Raw genomic sequence first — 17,415 nt, forward strand, 5'->3', positions numbered from 1 at the left:
TTGGTTTCTCTGGCAAAAAAAAAAAAGTTTAAAGAAAAACTTTAACACTAATAAGGGGTGATTTGAAGATATGACAAAATTCTTCAAGGTGGTACCCAGTGGCTGGCGTTTGGCAAACTCTGGTAACCTCGTGATTCCATCTTCTTTGAGCTCCAACAGGACAAAGGCATCCCCGCTCTCCACGCTTTCACTCTTCCCCCACCTCTCCCTCCAGCCTCCTCCCTCAGCCAGGTGGCAACTGCCACCTGCTCTCCCCTCTTGCCCTAATCAGACTCCCCCTTAATCATTCAAGACCCCGCAGAGCGCCAAATCCACCTGTGGGTCCCCGAGCCCTTCCTGGAACCGGCCTTGGCAGCAAATTAAAGACACCCAGCCACCGTTTATCTCTGCCTCGTGACTCTCGTTAGTGGGTTCCATCCCCCCACCCCAGGGGCGGGGGATCCTGTCGGCGCCGCCCTCTGACCCATGGCCTGACCCTCTTCAAACGCACCGGGAGGCGACTCCGCGCCCCCCGTCGGCGCCCCGCCCCGGCAGTCCCAGCCCCGCCCCGCCGCAGGTTAAGAGGCCCCCAGAGCCAGGAGCTCCGGACAGACGGTCACTTGGGGGGGCGAGCTGGTTTGGTTGTCATGGCGACGGCGCGGTTGGCCTGGGCCCTGCGGGCCGCCCCTGCGGGCGGGAGGCTGCGCGGCCCCCAAGGCACTGGGGGCGCCCGGAGGCTCAGCGGCAGCGTGCGGCGACGGGCGGCCAGGGCCACCAGCCCGGGACGCCGGCTCAGCACCGCCTGGGCGCCGGCCCAGCCCGCCCAAGAGGAGGCCGAGGGCGCCGTGTACGACGCCCACTCGCCTGCAGCGGAGGAGCCGTCGTGGACACTGCCCCCCGCGCCCCCGGTGTCCCCCGACTCCCCCGGGCCCCCGGCCGGCCGCTCGCTGGTGCAGCGGGACATCCAGGCCTTCCTGAACCAGTGTGGGGCCAGCCCCGGGGAGGCGCGCCACTGGCTCACGCAGTTCCAGACCTGCCACCACTCCGCGGACAGGCCCTTTGCCGTCATCGAGGTGAGAGCCCGGCGTCGGCCGGGTCACAGACAGGGGATGGGGGCTGTGTAGCGACGTGTCGCCAGGCATGGCAGGACGGGCTGCGGACTCTGCGCAGCGGGGCCAGGAAGGGGCTCGACGGAGCCCAGACGAGCGCCTGGGACTGCGCGAGGCTGTGCGCTCCTCGAAAAGTCTCGCGCCCAGCCCGGGTGAGGAGCCTCGGGTCCCCAGCCCGTCAAACGAGATGCGCCAGAGAAGTCCTCCCATCCTGGGCGCAGTTAGGGGTTCAGTTGGCAGTTGGGGAACCTTGATAGAAGCCGCCTGCGTCACCCCTCCCCCTAAGGTGTCCTACAGTCCAAGGTCGCAGGGAGGAGCGGAGGGAGGAACACTAGTGTGAGATAAGAGGATGGCAAGACCCAACGGGGCAAAGGGCGAAGCAGGTGGGCGCAGGTGGCCAGAAATGGAGCCTGACAGCTCCTGAGCAGGGTGGGGGCCCCGAGAGGGCCCTGAGGACCCGGCTGTGGGAGCAAGCGGGTGCAGCAGGAGTCAGGGCCGGTGTCGTGCCCGTTGAACGCCCACTCCTCCGCAGGTGGACGAGGAGGTGCTCAAGTGCCCTAAGGCCGTATCCAGCCTGGCCTTCGCCCTGGCCTTCCTGCAGCGCATGGACATGAAGCCGCTGGTGGTCCTGGGGCTGCCCGCTCCCACGGCGCCCTCGGGCTGTCTTTCCTTCTGGGAGGCCAAGGCACAGCTTGCCCAGAGTTGCAAGGTGCTGGTGGACGCCCTGCGGCACAATGCCGCCACTGCCGTGCCTTTTTTTGGCGGCGGGTCGGTGCTGGGCGCTGCTGAGCCAGCCCCTCATGCCAGGTTAGTGCTGACCCTGCCTGCCCCTGCGTCCTCAGATCACGCTATCCGCCCGCCCAGCCCCAGACCCGCGGGTCCTGGAGGCAACCTCCTTGAGCACCACGTCTGGCCCACAGCTATGGCGGCATCGTCTCGGTGGAGACCGACCTACTGCAGTGGTGCCTGGAGTCGGGCAGCATCCCCATCCTGTGCCCCATCGGGGAGACGGCCGCCCGCCGCTCCGTGCTCCTGGACTCACTGGAGGTGACCGCGTCCCTGGCCAAGGCGCTGCGGCCCACCAAAATCATCTTCCTCAATACCACGGGCGGTCTGCACGACAGCAGTCACAAGGTGTGTCTCCTCCTTTCGGACCCCACTCCCCGCGACTCTGCGCCTGGCTGAGCCGCTCTTAGGTCCCCTGCACGCCTCCCAGACGGGCCCCCGAGTCACTCTCTCTCCAGCCGCATGGGTCGGAAATGGAGTGTCAGGGAGGGACTCAGCCTATGGTGCTCAGATCTGAGCCCTCCCTGGCCAAGGACTTCGGGAGGAAGTAAGGGAAAAGGGGTCAGTGAGGAGAGGTCCGTGGGGCGGGGCCACAGTCCTTGTCCGGCTGCAGGTCGGAGGCTCACCCCCTCGTCCTGGACACAGGTCCTGAGTAACGTGAACTTGCCCGCCGACCTGGACCTAGTGACCAACGCCGAGTGGGTGAGCACCAAAGCACGGCAGCAGATTCGGCTCATCGTGGACGTGCTCAGCCGCCTGCCTCACCACTCCTCGGCTGTCATCACCGACGCCAGCACGCTGCTCACCGAGCTCTTCAGCAACAAGGGTGAGGGCTGGGGCGGGGGGCGCGCCTGGGTTTGGGGAGCCAGGAGAAGCGGCTTCCTCTCCAGACAGTAAAGGCTTCCTGCTCTTTCCAAACCTGCGGGAGGTGAGCAAGGAGGTGGACGGCCCTGGGCTAGAACTTGGGTGGAACTAGACAGATGGGAGGGACTTGGGTGGGTGGGAGGAACCGCAGACCCAGCGGAACCAAGTGGAATGGACAGAGCTAGGAAACGTGGGCGGGGTTTGGATGGGTGGGCGGGACCAGAGGTGGGGGAGGGCAAGGGTAGGCGGGACTAGGAGAGGTAGCTGGGACTACAGGCGATACGCGGAACTTGAGGGACAAACTGCCCGGGGGGGAAAAAGAAAATCCCTGAGTGAAAATCGCGCACAAATCTATGCAGACTTTAGGAAGCGGCTCACTGTGGAGAGCTCCCAAAGAGAGTAATTGTCCCACCAGCCCCTGTCCTATCTGGAACCCCACCAGGCTGCGCAAACGGAGGAGCGGAGGGGACCTGGATCTCGGGCTGAACTAACCCCTCCTCCTCCATCCCACCCCCAGGGTCCGGGACGCTGTTCAAGAACGCCGAGCGGATGCTGCGAGTGCGCAGCCTGGACAGCCTGGACCAGGGCCTCCTAGTGAACCTGGTCAACGCCAGCTTCGGCAAAAAGCTCCGGGACGACTACTTGGCCTCGCTGCGCCCGAGGTTGCACTCTGTCTACGTCTCTGAGGGGTGAGCCTGCGGGCCCCAGAGGGCAGGGACCAAGGGACAGAGCCGGGGAGCTTTGGACCAAGGAGAGGTCCCAGCCTGCCTCTCCCCCGCTGCGCCAGGTACAACGCGGCTGCCATTCTGACCACGGAGCCCGTACTTGGGGGCACCCCGTATCTAGACAAGTTTGTGGTGAGCTCCAGCCGCCAGGGCCAAGGCTCCGGCCAGATGCTGTGGGAGCGCCTGCGGCGGGACCTGCAGACGCTTTTCTGGCGCTCCCGGGTCACCAACCCCATCAATCCCTGGTAGGTCCCGCCCCTCCCGGCTCTGGGCTGGGCCCCACCCCCACTCTCCTCTCCAGCTCTGGCCAGCTACGCCCCGGGACCACCAGCCAGGAAGGCTGGGCCTCCCTTTCTTTCATTAGCCATTCTTCCCCAAGGGAAATGGCCCGCTCAGTGTGGCCCCACATTCCCCAGGGAGTGGACCACACACGGAGCCTGAGATTTCCCTAGAGGCAGAGCACACTTAACCCGGCTCTGCCCTGCTAGGGTAGATTCCTTGAAGACAGTCTCCACCCGGGAAGCAGCCTGCCTCTCCCAGGGTCTGGAGAAATCCAGCCCCTCAGGGCTCTATTCCAGGCCCAGTTGCCAAACTCTGACCCCAGGCCCATTGCATCTCCAGTGGAACACTCCCTCCTCTCTTTCCTTCTGCAATTATCACCTCATCCCCCACTACCCTGCTCTGTGGGCACCAAGAAGTGAACAAGAAGCCCTCCCCGGGCTGCACAGCCAGGGCAGTGCGGAGAGAGCAAAAGAGGGCCTCACTCCAACCCTCCTAGCTGTGTGACTCTGGCTAGTTAGCTAACTTCTCTGAGACTTAGCTGCTTCTCTGTGAAAAAAGCATAACAACACCAGGATGTTGGCTAATGCTATAAGGATAAAATCAGATTACAGACCACAGGTCCTAGCAGAGTGTCCAGCATGTACAGGCATACCCCAGAGATATTGCCAGTTTGGTTCCAGACCTCCCCAATAAAGTGAATATTGCAATAAAGCAAATCACATGAATTTTTTGGTTTCCAAGTATATATAAAAGTTATGTTTACACTATAGTCTATTAAGTGTGCAATAGCATTATGTCTAAAAACAAATGTATATACCTTAATTTTAAAATACTTTTATTGCTACAAACTGCTAACCATCACTTGAGCCTTCAGTGAATAATCATCTATTTGCCGGTGAAGGGTTTGAAATATTGCAAGAATTACCAAAATGCAACACAGAGACACGAAGTGAGCAAATGCTGTTGGAAAAATTACCCTGATAGACTTGCTCCACACAGGGTTTCCACAAACCTTCAATTTGTAAAAAAACGCAGTACCTGCAAAGCACAATAAAGTGAAGCGCAATAAAACGAGGTATGCCTGTAGTAGGTCCTCAGTAAATGAACCAGTGCGTAGTGAGCACTGGTCTTGCCTAAAACCTATCTCCCACCTCCACCAGGTACTTCAAACACAGCGATGGCAGCTTCTCCAACAAGCAGTGGATCTTCTTCTGGTTTGGCCTGGCCGACATCCGGGACTCTTACGAGCTGGTCAACCACGCCAAGGGGCTGCCAGACTCCTTCTGCAAGCCGGCTTCTGACCCAGGCAGCTGACCCTCTCCACCAGCCCTGCAGGCCCTGGGACAGCCAGGGTGGACCAAAAGCCATGCCTGCTGAAGGTGACCCGAGCCAGCCACAGGCCGGACCAGACTTGTTGGCTGAGTGAGCTGCAGAGAAGGCAGCAGCCCCTGCTCTACCCTGCCCAGAGGGGGGCACCCAAATGAGGACAAGTGCAGGAAGGAGAAGGGCCTGCCCAAGACCCCCTACTTGCTCCAAAGCACAATCAGATGGCCTTGAATTTTCAGTCTAGGGATTTGGGGGAAGGAGGGCTTGCCTTTGAGGGCTCAAGGCTTACGGGTGGGCCAGTGTCTGTGGTCTCTGTGCTGTTTTGAGGCTCCCTTGCCCAAAATATCACCCACATCTGCCTGATATTCCACCATTCCGTTTTAGTTCCTTCGGGTCTTGCAACTTTTCAGGAGACCTTGATTAAAATGCAAATACTTGTCTGAAAGTCAGCTGACACTTGAAAGGAAATTAGCAGTGACCCTCTGGAAACAAGATCTTGAGGGCTGGGGAACCTCTTCCTAGAGGGAAGAGAGGAGCTAAATGAGGCCGACGCCCCTGGATGAATGCTGCCACCACCTCCCCCCTCCCACAGCTGTCAGCCGTCCCCAGAGGGACTCCCCTACCCCTTAGTTAGGAAACATCTTCCATTCCACAGACCAGACTGACAGCAGGCCCAGCTCCCTTTCCAGGCAGGGCTCAGGGCCAAGCCCAGAATTGGATGTTTTCCCCTGGGCCCCCCTGGAGGTTGTGTCTCCATCTTTGCAGGAAGAGAACATGTCAGACGGGTAGGAGTCCAAAGACTGAGGTTTCATTTGACATTTTTGTCCCCCACGATGTGCCAGGCACCATACTGGCTGCTGGGGCTACTTTCTGTCAGGAGGTGTGCGAACGAGTAGGGAAAGGGTCACCATGGCACACACACCAGGGGCTGCTGTGACACAACCAACCCCCAAGAGAGGGCTGGTGTCGAGTACATATCTGGGCGTGGGCATTAGATAGACCTGACCTGGAATCCAGCTCTGTGGCTTGAGGCAAGCTGCTCACCTTCTCTGAGCCTCCATTTCCTCACCTGTGAAATGAAAACTCCTCAGCCTCATAATGATACTTAATATCAGTTCTCTCTCTCTAGCTGCCCTCACCAACGATTTCTTCGAAAAGAGCTGGCACCAAATGGGGAGGAAAAGATAAGCCACAAGAGGGACTGAAGTGAAAGGTCAAAGCATATACTACAGGGAGCATTCGGAGACTGTTGAAAAGAGAGCCAAAGGACTGTGGGAACTCTCAGAACAGGGGAAAGATCAGGGGCGGATCAAGGTGGGGCTTAACCAGATATGGTATTTCAAGAAACCCAAGATCAATCCCAGCCAATGGCTAAGTGCCCCGTGGGGAGAACAGAGAAGCAAAGCCAAATGTCTATATAAAATGTTTATTTTTGGAGGACTGTGTGGTCTGGTGTTTGGGAGGGCACTCACCCCCACCAGGCCAACCACGGAGCTGGAAACAGAAGGCCAGAGGCAGGAAGTTGCTGCTGCCTGTCGCACCCCTGCAAACCCCAGAGTAAACTGGGGCCTGCTCTACCCTCAAGGTGGGTGACAGCTAGTGCTGTTTCTGCCCCTGGCACACCCTGAGAGCCCACATGACTTCCGTGGTGCCCGGCCCCTCTGCTCCTCCTGGGCCTGATCCACATGTCAACATGCACACACACTCACTCTCAGTCTCACAAAAGCACTGCAGAGCCTAGCTGCATCTGCCAGGTTCAAAAAGGGATTTTTCACATTGGCTCACTTCTGGTTCTCCTCTCTCCCACTCTCGGTACCCCACCCTAGCCCTGCCTTACTCCCTTCCCTGGGACAGGAGACCCAAGGGAGCAGCTGGCCTCAGCTCTCCTCATAACGAACAGGAAAAAGAAACCTGTAAGGCAGAGTCATCAGGGCTCCCACCCCACCAAGGCCCAAGCCTAGGAACTGGGGAAGAGACCTGCCTCTTACCAACACACGCACACACATGCGTACGCACACACATGCACACAACGCAAGTGATCAAACAAATAGACCAAAAAGCATAAATAAACATAACTGGGCCAGCAAGGATGTAGGTAGGGTAGCCCTCAGTGGCTCCCCGCACCCATCTCAGACTCCCGCTGTGCAGCTCAGCCGTCAGTGGCCAGGATGACAGCGGCCCCAAAGATGCCCACGCTCTCTCCAAGGAGCTTCATCTGGTTCCAGAACTCAACACGCCGCGCGTTATGCCAGTAGGCAACATTGCCATCGACGAGCAGCATAACCGGGGGCAGCAGAACAGCCAAGATCTGGGCAGCCAGGGTCACGTAGTAGCCTGACAGGAAAGCCAGGGCCAGGACGCCATAGAGCACGAAGAAGAGCTGGATCATCAGCTCCCCTCCTGGGAGATGGTTCAGATACGCCAGCCGGTCCTCCTTGCTGTGCTGCAGCGAGTAGGCCTAGAGACACAGCATCCTGTAAGGCTCTCCAACAGGCTGAGGAGCCTGCCTGGGTAAGGCCACCCCTGGCATGCAAGCCAGCCCCTACAAGGTGGGCTTCTGACTCCCCTCTCAGACTGGGGGCTTTCTGACAGTAAGGCCTGTGTCTCCCCATCTGACTAGGGAGCTCCATGAGGTTAGGACCTCTGTCTCTCCTCACCCTGGGGTCTCAGAAGGGAGGAGGTTCCACAGTCAGACCGGGGCTCTCACCTCTGAATACAGAGCTCTGCACACGGGAGATGGTGCCCAGCAACTAAGATGAAGCCAAGTGACTTGGGGCCTGTCCACGTCCCCATCCCCACTGGCCTCCCCGAGCACCAGGGAGGACATAACTGGCTACGTACGCTAGGCAGCCCCATCAGCTCTAAGTGGCAGAGTCCCATCTGGGACCTGAACTCTACCAAACCTCTCCTTTGTCCCCTCTCCCAGTCCTCTGGGGGCTGAAGCCATGAGAGGACCCGTCCCACTTGTTCTCCTGGCTCTCAGGAGAGATCCATCCTCTTCTCTCCCCAGTGGCAATAATGCTGGAAGAAGGGACTCTCAGCCAGGTCTCAGGCACTTGAAGGGCCCCCGAGGCCCAGAATTTGGCAGGGGCAACTGCCGGCAGTCAGGCCATCAGGAACTACATGCAAGGCCTCGTTCTGCCCACCTCCCTGGGTTCTGCCAGGCGCCAGGCACGGGCTCACTTCTCGCTCCCAGTCAAGCACCTCCAGCCAACAGTCCCCCAACCTACCACGCAGATGAGGTAGATGCCCAGGAAGACCTGGCCGGTGGACTGGAGGGAACGGCTGCGGGGTTTCCGACGGTACAGCTCCCCAGCACCGCTGGCCAGCACAAGAAAGCCACCGATGACGGCAACTGTGCGAGAGTACATACGGACCTAGGCCGAGGCGAGGGGACCCCAGTCAGGACCTGAAGCCACCACACTTCTCCTGGCCGCCCGGAGCGCAGAACTGCCCATCTCTGTACATCCCATTCCACCTGATGAACCCTCTTACCATTTCCAAGTGTGGTGGGCAGGTAGAGCAGAGATAGGTAATTCTTTTTACCAGAAGTAGAAACTGAGGCCCAGAGGGGTTAATAAAATTGTCCAAGGTCCTACAGAAAGTAAGTGGCAGAACCCAGATACCAAGGGTTGCCCCCCTCCCCACCCCCAGGTCTGCACACTCGAAGCCCAATGTTCTTTCTGCTATATAGTATACGCTGTTCCATAAACGAACCGTTGATCTCACTGTCCTATAGTTACTCACACATCTGCCTCCCCTATTGGGCTGACAGTCCACTCCTTGCGGGTAATGCCTTGGTCCAGGCTTATCTCCAAGACTGTAGTGCCTGGCACAGGTCCTGGCATCTACAGGCTTAAATGCTGCCCTAGGATTAGATAAATTTCATAAAATCGGTTGGGTGGACCAGGTACTCTCTAAGGTCCCTTTTGCTCTATGAGTCTGAGATAACTAATGGTTTAAAGGGTTCTGGGAACCAGGTGACCTGGGTTCTGGTCACACCTGTAATGCTAACTGTGGTGTAACTGTGGGAAAGTCTGTTTCGCATCTCTGGACCTCAGTTTGCACACTCTGAAGGGGAGGTTTGCGTGGTCTCTAAGGTCCTTCCATTCTTGCCGTCTGTAATAACCTCTACACGCCTGGGGGTTCAGCCTTTCCAGGCTTCGCACTGTGCTCCTGGCTAGCACCAGGCATTGCCCAACTGTCCCGGGCATTGGCTCCCCAACACCCCAGCGAAGTCCCACTCAGGGCCGAGGCGCTCACCTTCAGCCAGTCCCCGTAGTGGACGTAGCCCCCGATGTAGGCGGCGTAGGTACTAATGGCCAGCTGGAGTGCGGCCCCCAGAGCGAACCAGCGCCGCTTCACTCCAAAGGACATGAAGCTAGCGCACAGCACGGCCGCCCCCATGTCGAAGTACAGGTAGGGCACTGGGATGTCGGGCTTCCTGTGAGCCGGCAGGGGGGAAGGAACGAGGACAGAATGAAGCACAGAATGAAGCGGGGAAAAGAGCTTTGAGACCCCTTGGGTTCCCGCAAGCTCCATTGCTTCCCCAAACCGGAGCCCCCTCTCATGGCTAGGACCCCCACACTACGCTCCATGCCCACCTTGCTCCGGACCAGAGTCCCTAACAAGTCCAAGGTCCCAATTCCTCCCAGTCCAAGGGTCCCAACTTCTGGGCCGCAACTTCTTCCCCACCTCACCGCACCCCCGTTCCTGGGACAGGTCGGACCGCCCCCGCCGCGTTCGGCGGCCGCGCGGGCCCGCTCACCGGCGCGCCTCGGCCCTCTCAGCGTACAGCATGAGCTGGCTGAAGCAGCCCCAGAAGGGGCAGCGTGTGAGCAACACCGAACCCAACTGCATGATCAGCTGCAGCATCCACCGTCGCGAACCTATCTTCGACGCCATCTTGAAGAAGGGCAGTCCGCCGCGGCCTCACCCCGCGGCCAAGGAGGCCGGCGCGAGCACGCGACGCGCAACTTCCGGGTCTCGCGGGGTTTTTTTCCCCCCTTCCGTCAGGAAACAAAGCTCTCGCTCTCTAGTTCTGGACCGAAGGAAGTGTTCTAGTTGCAGGGTTGTCTTTCCTTCTGCCCATGGAGGCTCAAGGGTCCCTTCTTGTAGCTGCAAAGTTGAAAACTAGAGTAGAGGAAGGAACAGTAAGCGAACTAGCCTTTTAATGCAGCTAAACTTAGGCTCCAACCCTAATGCAGCCCTGTGACTTTGGGCATACCTCCTACACTTTCCAAGATTCATCTGGGAAACGGAGATGACACCTATCTCACAGGGTTGTTGTGAGGTTTAAATGTGACAGTATTGGTTCGAGCACATAGTAGGGGTTCAATAAATGGTGTACACAACACACATGCACACACACACCCCAGAGGAAATCCCTCTGCTTCTGTTTAAGCTGAAAGTAAAACGTTTTCCCCATAATTCAGAAAGACACATGCACCCCAATGTTCATTGCAGCACTATTTACAGTAGCCAGGACATGGAAGCAACCTAGCCAGGACATGTCCATCAACAGAGGAATGGATAAAGAAGATGTGGTACATATATACAATGGAATATTACTCAGCCATAAAAAGGAACAAAATTGGGTCATTTGTAGAGACATGGATGGACCGAGAAACTGTAAGAGTCTCTACAGAATGAAATAAGTCAGAAAAAGAAAAACAAATATCATATATTAATGCATATATGTGGAATCTGAAAAAATTGGTATAGATGATCTTATTTACAAAGCAGAAATAGAGACACAGACGTACAGAACAAACATATGGATACCAAGGGGGAAAGGAGGGGGTATGATGAATTGGAAGATTGAGACTGACATATATACACTGATACTACGTATAAAATAGATAACTAATGAGAACCTACTGTATAGCACAGGGAACTCTACTCAATGCTCTGTGGTGACCTAAATGAGAAGGAAAACCAAAAAAGAGGGGATATATGTATATGTATAGCTGATTCACTTTGCTGTACAGTAGAAACTAACACAATATTGTAAAGCAACTATACTCCAATAAAAGTTAAAAAAAAAAAAAAGAGGTTTTCCTAAGAGCCACTCGTAGAGAAGTGTGATCTTGGTCTGCCTTCCTTCTGTCCCCTGAGAGAAGAGAGATCTGATGTGGACATATGGTACAACTCAGGCAGTCCATTTCTCCAGCTCTGACACTCCCACTCTAGCCCAAACTACCACCTTTTGTCAGTTTAGCTGCACCAGGTTTCCAACTGGTCTTCCCCACTTCTCCTTTGGTGCTGTTTGTTCTTAGTTCCTTTATTTTATGTTCTCATAATCAAAAGCCACCCTTCCTTTGAATCAGCACACTGGCAATTATATATTTGTGATTTTTTTGTTGTTGTTGATGACTAGATTAACACTAGACTGTGAGCTCCATGAGGGCAAGGACAGTGTCCGGTTTCTGTTTACAATTATATCCTCAGGGCCTAGTAGACAGGATGCATTCAGGAAATGTGTGCCGAATAGATAAATAAATGAAAAGGTGTTACTGCTATTTCTTGCCTCAGGAATCATTTGTGGAATAAGTAAATGAGCAAAAGTTCTGGACACTCTGGCATTGCCACCACAAAGCCACCCCCACCTATCTTCCTGCACACCCCACCACCACCCTGCAACATACAAATTCATCTTCTAATATTCAAGTTAAGATTCTACAAGCACTTCCACAAGGCCATTTAATTCAGGAGGTCTGTTTTCATTTCCCTGGGAAAGGGGCCTCCTGTCCAAGAAAAATGTCTGACAACATGAATTTAAAATTCCCAATCAGCCAGTGAAAGCTTGGGACAACAAAACACCTTTTCACATCTAATTTTTTACAAAGTCACTAGGATAAAGCCTGGGTATGTGAGAAAGGGATGTATCCAGGCAGAAAACTAGGGAATGAGATTGTGTGATTGCTGGGGTGGGAAAACGCCAGTCAAGGGGAATGAGAAAAAGACTGGGTTAAAGGTCATTTTGCCTACCCCTCCCACCCCTCCCACCCCCCACCACATGAGGCAAGTTTTCTTCACCAAAATGCAGGCACATACTACAGAATCAACTTTCCAACTGATTTTCTTTTTCCAATCTCCTTACCCAACCCCGATTCAAACGGGACAAGATGCACAGCCATCAGGAAGGAGCGAAGGTGTTGAGAACTGGGATAGTGTACGTCCACAAAATAGTTCTAGGAGCCTGCCTGGGTTGTGCCCATGGGAACAGTACCCTTACCCCACCTCCATCATAACTTTAGCAACCAGTTTCTGATCAAGTCCCCAACAGCAGAGGCCAGGGACATGTGTGAGGAAGGGGAAGGAGATGAGGATTAATGCTTTCCTTGTACCCATCCCACCCCAGTTCCCTCCGGTCTTCAGTTTCTACCTTTTAGTGTCCTCTTCCCCAAACAACTGTTGAGGACTAGGGGCCAGATCCCTCTTTCCAGGGCTGGAAAAGATGGCATTGTGCTAGATCGGGGGAAATATGTGAGGAGGGGTGGTTGGCCCTAGGCCCTTAGAGATGAACACAGCCATTTCTCTCTCCCCTCCCACCATTCCTCCCACCCTGCCTGGGCAGACAACTGAGCCCCGAAGACTTCTCAGGACCATCCCTTTTCCTCTCTCACAGCTCCATCTTCTCCCCCTCCTCCAGCTGCCTCTCTAGAGGGCTCCCCTGCTCTCCAGTTCTCCTGGAGCCCCGCCTGCACTTGCACTCAACCATGACCACAGCCACATTGACTAGAATGGTGCCCGATACCTAGCCAAGGCAGAGCTGGGGCTCCACACTGCTCAGCACCGCCCCGCCAGCCGCCCAGGGCCACCACAAGTCATGCTACCCAGGTCAGCCACACACAAGTGCCACAGGTGGTCCAGCTTCCCAAAGGCCCATTGCAGGTCAGTCGCAGACCCAGGGGTTACTGGTCAGCAGCAGTTGCATGCCTGCTGTCCGGATGCCCGCCGCATCTTGAACTTGACATGCTGCAGCAGGTTGCCTACAATGGAAAGCAGGCCCAGCGCTTGCAGGGCTGCAAAGGCCTCAGCCTCCAGCTTGCTGATGTCGGTCCCAGCCAGAAAGCACCTCCAGGCTGGCGCCCCTGACTCACTGTGCCGGTTCCCAGCCAGCCCTGCCAGCACAGGTGGAAGAGGCCCCTGACTCCAGCAGTGCCCAGCTCAGCCCGGTTGTGTGGCTCAGGTCCAGCTGCCCCAAGTTCCCCAGGCCCCACAGGCTGCAGGGGTCCAGGGTAGCAAGCAGGTTGTGAGGTCTAGACAGAGCAGAGAGCACAGGGTGATGGAAAAGTCTGGGCACAGGTGAGCCAGCTGGTGTGGCTGAGGTCCAGATGCTCCAGGAAACCCAGGCCCCTCACCCAGGGCTCCACCAGCCAGATCCCATGGGACACTGTGAGAAAGCAGCGGCACCACAGTCCCCACAGGCCCTGGAAGGAGCCACTTGCCAGGTGGCTGAGACTATTGTGGCTCAGCTCCAAGAGCTAAACTGTCAGGGAGCCTGGGAGGGGGCTGAGCAGGTGGAGGCCCCCACAGTCCACACAATGCCCAAGGCTGGGCGGGTACATGGTGCTGGGCACACTGCCGCCAGACTCCAAGCAAGGCTGATGCCACCGGTGTGGCCATGGTCACTGTGAGGAAGGAGTGGCCACACCTGCCCCATGAGGGGCTGGAGTGAGGACAGCACCAGGCCGTCACGGATGCTGAGAACCTGCGCCACACTCCTCCACCCAGGAGCCTGGGGAAGCACGGTGATGCTAGGAAAGAAAAATAAATGCAAACACCATTCAGAGGTCTCACCATGTTGCCAGGTCCCCCAACATGGTCTCAAGGACACCTTCCCTCCATCTCCCAAGATTTTACCTGCTACCTAGGCTTCTGGCAAAAGCCAGTTCAGCCTGATACCCCAGCAACCAGATTCCCCCAGCCCCAGACAACCTACCCCCCCAATTCCATTATTCCTACTAGGATGAAAGGCAATCAAGGAGGACGGCCTTTTTAATACTCTAGACCTTTTTTACTCACACTCCACACCCCACCTCACTTATTTCCCACACGATCGCAGGAGAAACGCTGCCTTCTCCTGCAAGAAGAGCTTCAGCTAGATCCTGGCCTAATCTGGCCACTGAGGTCAGGGCCTCAGGCGGAACCCCTGGGCACTCACATATATTCCTGGCACTACTTGCTGAGTGCACTCCCAGCCCAGGAATGCCAGAGGAAGCTCAGCTCTAGTTACCTGCCTTGCTGGCCTCCTGCCAGAGCCCCACCCCCCAAAGCAGGAGCAATCAGCTCTCAGGAAGCCATTACCCTGAGGGTGGAGATGGAGGACAGGTCGAGGAAATCTCCAAGGCCTTTTGGCCTTACATCCAGGGGAGCAGGACCCTGCCCTGCTTTTCTAAGAGCAGGTGTTCCCCCCTCCACCTCTTTCTCCCTTCTGGAGACCCAGGCCCTCTATTTCTTGTCAGGATGGCAGCTGGAGGCCCCTTGGAGCCCTCCCTCAAGTGAGGAAGCAGCCAGGTGTCTCTTCTTTCACTCCTACTTCCTGCCTAAGACATCTGGACGCAAAGGAAGGGAATGCTCGCGCTTGTTCTCACTAGGCCAAAGGTCAAAGTACTCCACTCTGGCCTTCCAGGAGTACCAGCATCTCCTTCTGAAACAGAGGGGTCTGGGGCCAGGGCACCCAGTGCTTCTGCCCTGCCCTGGGAGGCTAAACAAGTTACTTTCTCTCTAGGTTCCTGAGTGTGCTCACGAGCCCCACCCAGCAACTCTTAAAGAGAATAATAATGGCCGTATAGAAGAGATGGTTACCAAGGGCCAGGCATCTCATTAAAGGCTTCATTTAATTCTCCACTAAGACACTCATTCCACAGATGAGGGAACTGATGCTTGGCAAGGCAAGGTAAGTTGCCAAGTCATACTGCTAATTAGTGGCAGAGGTGAAATCTGACATGACTCAGGCTTTTTTGAATCCAGGCAAGCGCCTAGCCACTAAGCGACAGTGCCCCAAAGAGTGGGCCACTGTTTCCCATGCCAGCCAAACATCCCCCTAAGAAGTCAAGGTCACAGGTGAATAATACAGATGATGCCCAGAATGGTAAGAGCAGCTGAGCCACCACCAACCTGGGAAATTAGTCTCGGCTTGTGGTTGATCAGACTTGAGCCCCTTTGAATTAATTCATGTGATCTGGTTCAAGCAAATTATACAGGAAAAGCTTGAGGAATCACTGTCAATAATCTTTGAGAAAACATTACACACAGAGGGTTGCCAGAGACTAGAACTCAGCACAAGTTCCAATTTTCAAAAGTCAGATAAGTGTAACAACAGTTAACAAAATTCAGAAAGGGCTCATGGAACAGGTAGTCTCTCATCAGTTACCGAAAACATGAAGGCCACTAGGTGCCCACGTGAGTCTACCCAAACAAGTTTATTTCCCTTTTTGATAAGAGTTGTTAGGTAGCTATCACAGACAAACATCTGGATCTTATTAAAGTCTCTCATGATATCCCTTTAGATGATATGAAAAGACAGTTTATAAAAACTGGAACACAACATTGGGATGGATAACTAGTATATTAGATTACAGCACCAAAATTTTTTAAAAGCTCTTAAGAGGCTGGAATAGTTGGCTAAAAATAAGTCATTTCACTGGAGACTCCCAGTCATATCCGCCTGTTTAGCTACTTCAGTGACCCTCACTCAAGGACATAAAGAGCAAGGACTAGAGTGCAGGAGACCGGAGCTCTAGCCTCAGTTCTAGAGCTGCTGCGTGGAGGACCAAACGGTGAGGTACAGCTATCACATGTTCCTTCTCAAAGTAATGAGCTCCCCATCAATGGAAGTGTTCAAGTAGGGGCAGCCTGTCAAGGATGCTATAAGAGAGGATATTTAAACTGGGAGGCAGTTTAAATATCCATATAAGCTCCAAGATCGTTGGCATTTCTAAGTGCTAGGATACCTGTGCTGAGCTTCGGATACCACACCTGGGCCACCCCTGGAACTAGAAGCATCCTGACTAGAAGCACACTGTTCACACACTGCCTTCTGGAGTTACATGGCTGCATATCCTTCCCTTAGCCAGTGCATGTGAACGACGGCAAGACACTTTCTTAAAGGTGAATCTGAACAAGAACTGAACTGTATTTGACAGCAGCATGCCTTGTAAGGGTCAAGGGGCCACCGCTATAATCACTCCCCCTTGCAAACATTCTCAGCTGAATTCCCTTCTCCCACCACGGTACAGACCTGATAAACCTCCCATCCTGCTTATACCCAACTATCCACCCTCTGTGTCTACACCAAGTCACTCAATATGACTCACACAGTGGCCACGTGGTTACACCCTAATGCATGAGCAAGCACCTCTGAAGAGCACTCAGCAATCTTAAGGTAGTTCCCTCACGTGTTTACTGAGCCACTGGCCACATACTCCTTCACCCTCATCTCCCTGCCAAATCTACAAACTCACGTGCAACGGTACTATCTTCTCCTTCCTTCCTCTTTATTATGGAGGAAGGGCCCCCTTCAATCAGAGGCCAAAACCCCTACTGTGGCCATGGTTCCTCATCCATTTCTCGGCATTCAGGACGAGGTCACAACTCCTAAAAGTCTAGCTCCAGCCCACTCCTCTCCTCTGAACTCCAAGCTCGTTATCCAGCTGCCCATTTGCCACCTGCTCTCCAGCTTTTCATGGGTGAGACAAAATAACAAAACAGAACTCCACTTTCCCACAAACCTCTTCCTCTCTCACTGTTCGCCATCCACTCAGATGTCATTCTTAGTTCCTCTTTCTCTGACCACCTTGCCCTCACATCCAATCTATCAGCAAGTCCAATCAGTCCTGCAATCATGTTTCTGCCACCACCATCTCTTGTCTGAACCACTGCAACAGGCTCTTAATGCCAACAGTCTTTCTGCTTCCACTGTTGCCGTCTAACATCAGCCTAAATGCCCTGATGGCTTAAAACCCTCTAACAGCTTCCCACTGTGTCAAGAACAGAGATTCTATTCCCTACTACAATGGCTACAAGGCCCTGCATGATCTGGCTCCTGCCAATTTCTCCATCTTGCTCACTAGGCTTCAGCCTCCTATATTCTAGCAGTTCCTAAACATCCCTAAGCTCTTGTCAACCTCAACTTTAGCTCCTGCTGGTCCCTCTAACCAAGCACCCTTTGCTGGTACCTTGTTCTTCAGATTTCAGCATAAATTACATCTCAGGAGCCATCCCAGAATATTCTCTTTAGAGCAGTACACGTACCTCCCTACAGTAAGCATAAGCAACTACTTTAAGCTAGGAGACAGACCAGAAAGGGGGCCAGATCAGAAAAAGCAGCCACCACT

At 54.9% G+C, this 17,415-nt stretch overlaps 2 protein-coding genes across 5 annotated transcripts; one reads left to right on the top strand and one right to left on the bottom strand.

Annotated features, from left to right (window-relative positions):
- The first annotated feature begins 433 nt into the window (after positions 1 to 433).
- On the top strand, positions 434 to 6,508 carry NAGS (N-acetylglutamate synthase). 2 transcript variants are annotated; one of them, XM_082371507.1, is made up of 7 exons: positions 434 to 1,052; positions 1,621 to 1,895; positions 2,009 to 2,222; positions 2,520 to 2,700; positions 3,256 to 3,427; positions 3,526 to 3,708; positions 4,906 to 6,508. In XM_082371507.1, the coding sequence occupies exons 1-7, from the start codon at positions 627 to 629 to the stop codon at positions 5,057 to 5,059; spliced, it is 1,605 nt and encodes a 534-aa protein (XP_082227633.1). In that variant the 5' UTR covers positions 434 to 626; the 3' UTR covers positions 5,060 to 6,508. The 2 variants fall into 2 exon arrangements, with proteins under 2 accessions (XP_082227633.1, XP_082227632.1); XM_082371506.1 differs by lacking the exon at positions 3,526 to 3,708 and having other exon boundaries at positions 571 to 1,052.
- Positions 6,482 to 12,037, bottom strand: TMEM101 (transmembrane protein 101). 3 transcript variants are annotated; one of them, XM_082371532.1, is made up of 5 exons: positions 9,840 to 12,037; positions 9,335 to 9,515; positions 8,567 to 8,629; positions 8,302 to 8,448; positions 6,482 to 7,529 (listed from the first exon to the last, which is right to left on the bottom strand). In XM_082371532.1, exons 1-5 carry the CDS (start codon positions 9,974 to 9,976, stop codon positions 7,221 to 7,223), a joined length of 837 nt encoding a protein of 278 aa, XP_082227658.1. In that variant the 5' UTR covers positions 9,977 to 12,037; the 3' UTR covers positions 6,482 to 7,220. The 3 variants fall into 3 exon arrangements, with proteins under 3 accessions (XP_082227658.1, XP_082227660.1, XP_082227659.1); XM_082371534.1 differs by having other exon boundaries at positions 9,767 to 9,891; XM_082371533.1 differs by lacking the exon at positions 8,567 to 8,629 and having other exon boundaries at positions 9,840 to 12,011.
- Between the last annotated feature and the right edge of the window lie 5,378 nt (positions 12,038 to 17,415).

Source organism: Balaenoptera borealis (genome assembly GCF_965194805.1).
Source record: "Balaenoptera borealis genome assembly, chromosome: 20".
Classification (NCBI taxonomy): domain Eukaryota; kingdom Metazoa; phylum Chordata; class Mammalia; order Artiodactyla; family Balaenopteridae; genus Balaenoptera; species Balaenoptera borealis.